Genomic DNA, 10,640 nt, shown 5'->3' on the forward strand with positions numbered 1-10,640 from the left:
ATTGTACGGGCTTCCCGGTGCCACGTCACACTATGCTCGGCATCTCATTGGTCAAGAAACCCGACCCTCCTTGTAGTCTTCTACGCGCTTACCTCTGATTGGACGAAGATGGAAGATTCTGGGGACAACGTCCAGTTGGCGCAGTCTGATTGGGCCAGAGCAGCTCCGTGCTCTCATTATGTATTTGCATTGAGTAATGCTGCGTTCAAGTGGAATCAGGAATCATATATTTACGACTTGTAAATAGCGTTCACGTAAACATTCAAGCCATAACATCGCCTGAGAAACTCGGATTTTTCTAAAAGCGATGATATATTCATCTCTGGCACTAAAAATATGTTAGTGTCACATTATATCCATATCTTTAGTGGATATAATGTAATTTTATCAATGCATAATATTGTTAGATGACGTGAACGCTCCAACGCTCGCAAGTCATTGACATTGGAATTTTCCCATATGAAATGAACGCGGCATTTTTTTTTGGCCCAATATTAACAAATAATAAATATAATCTTTATTTTTGCCAAACATTACATCCATAAGTATAAATTCACAAAAGCTAACCTGTTGTTTTTTGACAAACATGTTATTTAAAGATAAATTGAAGCACTGCAGATTGTAGATGGTATCAGCATCGTATCTATTTCCTTCTTTTGAATATTCCTTAACCTTTTGTTTTTTATTTATTTTTACTAGTTATTTGTTTATTTATCTTCGGATGTACTTCTTTGATATGTATGCATTGTTTCTTATTTGTCTTGTTGTTTACTCCTGACTCTTTATGTTGTCTGTATGTTGACTTTGCCAAATAAAGTTGTGTAAAAATGAGAATGTAGTCACTGTCCTCAGTGTAATGTCATACTGTAACTTTTATTTAGTCCTTATGTGATGTGTTCAGTTCAAATTTGACCCATTTTTACATTTGACAACAGTAAAAACACCTGAAACATTTTTGGCCCGAAATTGTACGACTTTTCCTAAAGTGACAGAAAATATACGAAATAGAAAAATTTCAACTTTGTTTTATTTTTGTGCAACTGATATACATATTTGTACATACTAAAGAGGGTGTTCTTGGTTAAATTTGATATGTTTATTTATTCAGAAATTCAAAAATCATCATTCAAAGATATTGTTGCATTCTGCACAATCGAACATTCATTGAAATTATTTTATGACTGTTTTATGTAACAACTGTAGGGTTATAAATGTTTTTTCTCCATAAAGAATACACTCTCTCTGCTCTCTGAAAGCTTCAATAAGGATTGATCACCCATTTATAAATGACTGATGAGGTATTTATGTATGAAAAATAGATTTGTGGTTCAGACGTTTGGTATATATAATAAATATGAGGGGATGATGTGAAGGATCAGAATATGAACAGCATGAAAGGGTTAAATCATCTTTCTACCACACACTTCAGCAATATTAAAGATGATTACAGAAAATGTTTAAAAACGTCAGGGTGTCATTTTATTTACAGTTTATTGATTGTTTGTATGCTGACATTGATATTTGAGAAGGTATACAAGCCATAAATGAAATGTTTTCCTCAGAAGTTCAATAATAATATTAACATGATTTATTCTGCCACCTGAAAATGTTTCTCATTTATATAAAACCTGCAGATTATTATTTTTATTTCCATAAAAATTTAAAAAATCTTATTGTGTCAAAATCTCACAGTCACAAAAAAATCCTCCTATTCCTTATTTCAAATTTTATTTATTGTTCACCATTTTTCTTACTTTTCTTTCTATTTGTCTGGTGTTTTGTTTTGATCTATTTATTTTTTTATTTTGCATGTATTGTTGTTTTCCTGTTTCGTCACTAGATGGCACTGTTGCAGTGTTTGTGTATTACTCTTGATTTCAGCTATAAAGTTAAGTTTATGTGTGTCTCTTTAATTTTTCTCTCCGTGGTACATTTCTTTAGAGGAGGAAGTATTAATAGTAATTAAAGAAATCTCTGTATGAGGCTGATTAGCTGCTGTGGTGCGTTCAGTTATCATCAACAAAAACCACTTGTGTGTCCCCACATTACAGACAGCAATAATAATTATGTTAAGTTAAGAAACCCTTAACTAATTAGAGTAAGGCTCTCTGACAGGCCAGGTTGTGTTTATATACTGTGTGTGTGTGTGTCAATTTTCTTAATGTTACTTGAACTAATTAATATTTTTTATATAATAGTGTCTAAAAACTCTGTTTGCACAAGAATGTAAAGTTCCCTCTCTTCTACTATTGTATGAACATATGTGATGTTGATTTTGATATATATGATGATGAATCTGATGTAATGTTTAATATATGTTGATATATGTTTTGATCTTTGATGTATTGTTTCTGAGATATGACCTTTGTACTCCTGCTCTTTTTGATGTACTCTATTGAACTGTTAATTGCTCTGAGATGTTAATCACCCTGCGTGGGTTGGATGGTTATCCACACCTGTCATCATAGAGCTGTCAGCCTATTGGTGTGCATGGATGTATAAATATGGGTGTGTTTTCCATTTTTACAAATCATTTTGAGCTGATGAAGATAAAACATTGTTATGATTATATTTTGTGGCTACCACTGCGACCTCAATAATAAACATAAAGTAGAATTATGATCTTTCTAACAATGTCAGCAAACACTGAACATGTGTAAGCTTTATAAAAGTAAAATTTATGGCAGAGCTGTTGTGTTGGATGGCATTAGATTGCACAGGTGTTCCTAATAAAGAGCTCGGTGATATCTTAATTAATAGTAAATTATCTTGGCTGGAAGGCTGGTTGAGTCTAGTTGATTCTGTGAGTTTGTGTCTTAATCTGTTGGCAGGAAAGTGCATGTGAAGAGGAGAGAAGTTCTCATATGGATCCTATTAACTGTGCCAAGCTTTGTTCTCCTGCACACGGCTGCATGCTGCCTGTTATATAACGGTGACGTAATTCTGACAGAACTCACGTCCTTGGCCTGAAAACTCTGAAACATGAAAAGTATTTAATGCTATTACATAAAGCCGCGGTGAGTTCAGCTGCTGTGTGAAAATATAATGTTAGTTTGAACATTTTCTAACTTGCAGGGTCGACATAAATAGCGGGGAGTGACGTCAGTGTGGGTTTTTTGGCCGGTGACGTCAGCAGCGCTGCGCGTTGTTGCAGAGTCACTGCGACCGTTTCGACTGTAAACAAGGCTGAGGACAGAAAAGTCGCGTATTAGGCCTTAAAATCTGCGCCGTTTATCTCTGTTGTTGTTCACGATTAATATTAATCCGCGATTGATACCGTGAGACGAGTCTGGACATCCGCGTGCCGTGTCTTTATTAAAGGTGCAGGTCGTGTTTTCGAGGAGAACCAGTCAGTCCCTGAAGCTAGCATTAGCTTAGCCTCACTGGCTAGTCAACATCCGAGGGCCTGTTGCGAGTGAAACGCCCTTTATGCCCTGGGTATATCTTTCTTCACTGCGACCAGGATATCCTTAACCGTGAGTATCACCACCATTGTGTTTCTGTAAGATTTCAGAACTGCTCAGAACCGTTAACAATTAAAACCTACGTCCCGTGGCTAACTAGCCTGTTAGCCTAGCAGCTAACACAAGCGTTAGCCAGAAGGGTGGGAGGTGCTGATGTTTACAAGCAGAACTGGCCAATGTTGTCGCTGTTGTTTTGTTTAAGGATTATCGAATATATCTGTAATATCTCCACTGAAATATAATCTTTAAACACCACAAATGTTTGGCAACAATTTATTTCACGTCTTGTGTTTTGTAGTTATTTTTGGCTCCAGAACAGAAACGTGTTTGCTCATCATTCACAGGATGTGAGTCAGAATTAACAGTCTGGACAATTATACATGAGGAAATTGACAATTAATATATCTGACTATACTCCTGTTTTAAAGCACAGATTTACAGTTATTCCAGTGTGTCTTAAACCAGCAGTCAGGTCTCCATATGAGCAATGAAAGAGGTTTTCCTCGCTGTAATCATTCCTCCTGTTCATACTGGATATTAAAAGATCCTTCAAATGTGCTTTCAATGGAAGTGATGGAAGCCAAAATCCACAGTGTGTCCACACAGTCATTTAAAAGTTGATCTGGTCTTCAGCAGTCTGAGTTAGTTATATCAAGTGGATATCTGACACATTTACAGTCTTTTTAGCATCAAATCCCCTCTTTGTGTTTCCTCGGACAGTGTTTCCCTGTTGAGCTGCAGGTGGAAGTATAGTAACAAAAAGAGGAACATTGGCACTAAAAAGACTGTAACGTTGAAAGATATCTACTTGATTTGACTCATTTGGACGCTGAAGCTTCATATTAGCTTCAGATAAACTTTAAATACATTTTTGCACAGAAGGAGGACTGTTGATTTTGTCCCCCATCACTTCTATTGTAAGGTCATTATGAAGGGATCTTCTAATGGTCAGTATGAACAGGACGAATGATTACAGCAAGAAAAACATGTTTAAACGTGTTTAAAGACAGATTCTCAATGATTGATTAGTTGTTTGGTCTATAAATATCAGAAAATTGTGAAAAATGGTGATCCTTGTTTGCCAAAGCCCAAGATGACGTCTTCAAATGTCTTGTTTCTATTCAGTTTATTATCATAGAGGACTAAAGAAACCAGAAAATATTCACATTTGAGAAGCTGGGATCAGAGAATTCATCCATTCAAAACAATGAATCAATTATCAAATAGTTGATGATTATTTAGTAGCTGGCAACTAAGTGATTAATCGATCAACTAATTGTTACAGCTCTACTTTAGTGATGACAGCACTAATAATGATAATAGCCATTTCCAATAAGCAAACAGGAAGACTCACATCTAGATGAGTTAATTACAGAGTATGTATGTAATAGTAATTGTAATGTATTTCACATTATTGTAGAGCAACAGAGAAACACCATTTCTAAAAGAGATGAGAGACTGAGCACATCTCAGGTGCTCTGAGAAAAAAATCAATAAAGAATATTAGAAGCAGATGACATATATATGATGGGACAAGGCCGTTCAGACCTTTTATAGACAAGCTGAGGAACCATAACGTCTATTCAAGTACGCACTGGAAGCCAGTGTAGTGATTTGAGGACAGGTGTAACATGCTCTGTTCACTGTTAGCCAACCAGCAGCCTATAACTGCGTGATAATCCATACTTCAGTGCTGAATCACTGTTGTGTGTTTGTGCTTTAGCTGGGTGGCTGGTCAGAGCGGCCTCCTCCCACCATGGAGGCAGGAGGGAAGGACTGCGAAGAGGAGACGCTGCAGACTGCCTTTAAGAAGCTGAGGGTGGATGCTGAGAGGTAAATATGAGCAAACCGCGCCGACCGAACCTCTGCTTTCTATCTACACTCTTGTTTTCTGCTGCTGTCATGGTTGTTTGTCGTCACCACATACCGTAAAATGCCGGCTAATGACATCATCAGTGACGGCACGGTCATGATAAACCCGATGAAGTCATGAAATTTGAAAAATGTTATTTCCAGGTCGGGATAAAAGTACAAACCCAAAAGGTTTTTGGAAAAGTCATGAAAAGAGCTGCACAGATATTTTTAGGAATATTAGTTTTAAATACGACAGGTGTTTTATTTTGAAATTATCAAATTTATCTCTGTGTGAGAGTTTCATACAAAAACGATTCAAAGTGATTTACAGAAAACAGTAGAAAGTAAGTTATTACTTCAATAAAGAAAGTATACATGCATAAAAACTCATACACACTCACACAAAACTGATTAAAAATTAAAATGTCAAAACCTTGAGGAATCTAATTTTGTAGCTAAGATTTAATTACAGTAAGATTTAAATCATTAATTTGGACACCAAGAGTTAATATGCACTAAAACAGTACAGACAGAATCCAGTGCAAGATGTATAAACAGGTAGATTTTCAAATAAAGAAAAAACACTAAATTTAAGAGCTACCACTGATGTGATCAAGTCACCACAGTACAATTCTTCTGAAAAAATCCATAAAATATAATATAAATTATCCGACTGCATTCAAATGTATTTTTAAATGATTAAAGTTGCCATCTGGAGGATCTCCGTTTCGTTCTCTTTGGCGCCACCATGTGGCAATAAGCAGTAATTGCTGGTGTGTTGTTCTTTTGTGCAGATAACATTAATAAATTACTCTTACTGGCTTTTTACTTGCAACGCTTTTATTGCACTTACAGTATTTTAACAAGTGTAGTTGTCTCTCAGACGGAGAGGATACATCACGACGCAGCAGAGACTGTTTATTTATGTTGTTTATCTCATTTTTGTGCTCTCGTTTCATTTCAGCTCAGTGTGAGTCTCGACTATGTTTTGCTGCCGTTTATGGTTGCGTTGTGAGGAGCAGCGAGGGGGCGGGGCTCAGTCCTCCGTGTGTGTGTGTGTGATGCTGATGGTTCGGTGTTACTAAATGACATTCTTGCTCTGACAGAGTCCCTATAAGTTTCTCTCTTGTCTCCAGTGTCCCCGGAGCTGTGAGTGTTTCCGAGGCGTTGGCTCCCAGAGCGTCTCGAGCTTGTCTCGACAACAGCGGAGCGAAGCCCAAACTCAGCTGCCCCAAGGACAACTGGCATGGGTAGGTGGAGGTAGAAGGTTAAACTTTCAGGCTGTGGAATATGTTTCTTCTTCAGTCTCGGCAACAGAAATAAATAAGTGATCTTCTCAATCAAATGGCTTGACTGTACTGGGTGGATTTCCCACTTGAGAAACTGTGACTTCCTCTGTTGTCTTAAATGTCGATACAGCCGATCACACAGTTGTTGTCATTAATTTATACGTACGCTGATTCTGTTCAGTGATTTGCCAACAGAAAAGAGGACGAAGAAGAAGAGATTTAACTTTCTCTCAGTTGTTCTGGTGTCTCACTGTGGATATTGATGTTTATGAAAACAACCTGGAAACACTACTGTAGATACATGTTTTCACATAAAAACAGCCCTACTGGTTAAGATCCATTCCACATAACCATTGTTGCCATCTCCCTCTCTAGTCCTGTGTTTCCTGTCTTTATCTTGACTGTCACTATCAAGAAAAACAAAATGAAGATATAACAGTTTTAATAATAAGATGTAGACGTTTCTTACATTATTTTAAAGACTGTGATTGCTACATCATGTTGTTTTTTCCCCATTGTTCCCTTTCCTCTTTTTCTCTTCTTCTGTTCCTCTTCCTGTTTCTTCTTCTATGTTTAGCTGCATGAGGAAAACATCTCGAGGAGCATCCAGAACCCAACGGCGTCGGAGGTCCAAGTCCCCCATCCTCCACCCCCCGAAGTTCACCTACTGCAGCACCTCTGCAGCCTCTGCACTGTCGCCCCCTAGTGTCTGCCTGAAGCACCAGCGCCTGGCCATGCCAGAGCCTGCGGAGCCTCATCCCGCAGTTGATGGAAGAACGACCTCCTCTGTCGCCGTCACTGCCCAGAAAGAGCTCTCTCCTTCGGGCACCGCAGGCCACATTTCTCCTGTGGTGTTCGGAGCTGGAGCTGTGGTTTCCTCACCATCATTACAAGAGATCCCCGTTGTCATTACTACTGCTGCGACGTCATCCAGGCAGGATGGAGGAAGCTCTGGAGATGTTCAATCGAGCGAGGGGAACGGCTCGGAGAAAAGCTCCTGTGACGGAGCAGAATCCGGAGCGGGAGCGCCCGCGGAAGCCGCCGACTTCCGAGCTCTATCCAAGCTGCACAGCAGCGGTTCGGCAGAAGGCCCCCACATTCCCTGCTCCTCCTGTGCTCAGAGAAATCGCTCCGATTCCCCGAAAGGCCCTAAAGAGAGTACGCAGGGGGCCGAGTCTCAGTGCCAGTGCCAGCCCACCCATCACCTGAGCTGGAACGGCGTGGAGGTGTACTCCTTCACGGGGCTCCGCAACGTCATCTCAGAGTGCGAGAGGAGCCTGCCGAGCCAAGATGCACCCAGAACTCTCAGCGCCAACAGTAACGCCGCCGCAGCTTCGTCGCCTTCATCGTCATCGTCTCCGGCGTTGTCGTCAGGTTCCCCACGCTCGTGCTCGGAGCAGGCGCGAGCCTACGTCGATGACATCACAATAGAGGACCTTTCTGGTTACATGGAGTATTATCTATACATCCCCAAGAAGATGTCACACATGGCTGAGATGATGTACACTTAAATAAATATTATTATTATTATTATTATTATTAATATTATTATTATTATTATTATATCAGATAAGGAAATAATAAGATAAAGAGGTTTTTTTTTTCTGTTGTTGATGGAAAAGGCAGCCTCAGAGGAATGTCAGTAGTGGGTAGACGAATGAGTCAGGCATGAAAGTTGTAATTTAAATATACAACGTTAACTGATTTCTAACCCAGGTTGAAATGTTTCCATTTCCCTGCCCTCTCTTTAAACCTTCCCTTCATTTTACTAGAACTGACAGAAACACAGGACCGCCAACTATTATTCATTAGTTCTGACTTTCTCCGCCTCCTTTTTTTTTTTTTTTTTTGTTGTGCTACATGGATCATTTGTTTTATTGATTTTTTTCAGTTTACAACAAATAAAGTTGCCAAAGCTCTTGGTGCAGTCTTGCAGAAGGAGATAATAGTAGGAATATGCAAACTTGTAATGCCAAGTGTGATTATGTTTGTGGTGTTGTGACCTTCAAAGTCACCTGTCTGGATTTCATTTCACTCAATAAAAGAAGCAAACTGTTTTTGTGGAAATGTTTGTCATCATTTCTTCCGTTAAATTAGATACACAACAGCTTCTATTCCTGAAACACCTTCTCATCTAACTCATCCAGAAAGCAAATATGTTTATTTTTCAAAATGTTGAACTTGTTCTTTAGTGCAAATTAATAATATATGCAAACTATAAACAATACATGCTGATGAAAATACTCCACAAGATGTGCAGTGCTGGAAGAAGTACTCAGATCCTTTCAGTAAAAGTACCAATACAGCAATGTAAAAATACTACATATTACAAGTAAAAGTCCTGCATGAAAAATCCTACAACAGTAAAAGTACATAAGTATTTCGAGCTTGATGTAGTTAAAGTATTGCAGTAAAAGTACATAAGTATTATGAGCTTGATGTAGTTAAAGTATTGCAGTAAAAGTACATAAGTATTATGAGCTTGATGTAGTTAAAGTATTGCAGTAAAAGTACATAAGTATTATGAGCTTGATGTAGTTAAAGTATTGCAGTAAAAGTACATAAGTATTATGAGCTTGATGTAGTTAAAGTATTGCAGTAAAAGTACATAAGTATTATGAGCTTGATGTAGTTAAAGTATTGCAGTAAAAGTAGTGGTTTGGTCCCTCTGACTGATATATTATTATATATGACATCATTAGATTATTAATAGTGAAGCATCAGTGTTAGAGCAGCATGTTACTGTTGTAGCTGCTGGAGGTGGAGCTAGTTTACACTACTTTATATACAGTTAGCTAGTTTAGTCCAGTGGTTCCCAACCTAGGGGTCGGGGCCCCTCCAAAGGGTCAGCAGATAAATCTGAGGGGTGGTGAGATGATTAATGGGAGAGGAAAGATGAAAAAACAAAGTTCTGATACACAAATCTGTTTTCAGTTTTTCACTATTTGGTGATAGCATATTCCATTCTTGCCTCTCAGATAAGAATTGTAATGAAAGTAAAGTTTGTCTTTGCTTTTACAAGAAATATAGGCCCCTAACAATAATGATAAGGTGACAGAGGCAGGAAGTACAACATGTAATAAACATTTCTTCATTTGTGGTAAACACTTCTGTGAAAATTCTCTTGAGAAAGTTTCACTCTGCAAAAGGAAAGTCAGATCTTCAGAAAATTAGGTCGTGTGGTTTTCACTCTGCACTGTAGTTGCTTTTTGACCTATCAAGGATGAGATGTAGACATAGAAATTAGATGAACTTTTTAACATTGTGCTTCTATAATTACAGTAATAACTAAGTTTAAGAGGATTTATCTTGCTGAAGCAGAAGGAAGCACATCTCCCATCATAGATGTAGATTGTGTTATGTGGTGTTTTCTACTTGTATATATTTTTGGAGGTGGTCTGATGCTTCGAGTCTGTGCTCACGTAGAATGTCCTTGAATGAGGAAACCAAGCAAGAGAGCGGGGGTGGGTCGGTGGTGCCTGTTCAAAACAAAACTGAAAGATGACAAGAAGTGGTGGTTTGTGAAAGATGGAAGTAGCTTTTTAAGGGGGGACTGGACATTCAAGAAGAAGAAGAAGAAAGAGCAAGCTGAGTTCAAAACAGCATCTACCTCTCTGTGACCAAAGAACAGAAACTTCATCTGGAAACTGACCGGCAACCTTTAGTTGAAGTGTAAGATGGAATAATTTAACTGCTTGGTGAGTTTTAAAATTAAAAAACACATTTATCTGTGCTCAAGTATAAAATCCCTCAATATTGGTGGTCTTTAAATTATATATGTCATTCTCTTTGTCTCTGCATTTTGGTTAGGTTGAATTTGGGAAGATTACATTTTCCACTCCTTGCTGTTCATCCCTTGTGAAGTTCATATGAAATTTATTATTATTATCCACAAGTTGTTTACATCTGTGGAAATAAACTGTCAAGAAAATGGTAAATTAATGGGTATGTTCCTCTGTTAATAAGGACACTTAAGCCATAAGTAAATGTTGTAAGTTAAGACTAATTTTTAAAGAAGGAGAGACTTCAAGAT

General features: G+C 38.1%; 1 protein-coding gene across 1 annotated transcript; it reads left to right on the forward strand.

Moving 5' to 3' along the window:
* The first annotated feature begins 2,991 nt into the window (after nt 1-2,991).
* On the forward strand, nt 2,992-8,674 carry oser1 (oxidative stress responsive serine-rich 1). Its single transcript, XM_067586149.1, has 4 exons — nt 2,992-3,476; nt 5,188-5,297; nt 6,455-6,568; nt 7,185-8,674. The coding sequence occupies exons 2-4, from the start codon at nt 5,221-5,223 to the stop codon at nt 8,116-8,118; spliced, it is 1,125 nt and encodes a 374-aa protein (XP_067442250.1). The 5' UTR covers nt 2,992-3,476; nt 5,188-5,220; the 3' UTR covers nt 8,119-8,674.
* Nucleotides 8,675-10,640: the final 1,966 nt, after the last annotated feature.

The sequence above is a fragment of the Thunnus thynnus genome, chromosome 4, assembly GCF_963924715.1.
Source record: "Thunnus thynnus chromosome 4, fThuThy2.1, whole genome shotgun sequence".
In the NCBI taxonomy this organism is placed as follows: Eukaryota; Metazoa; Chordata; class Actinopteri; order Scombriformes; family Scombridae; genus Thunnus; species Thunnus thynnus.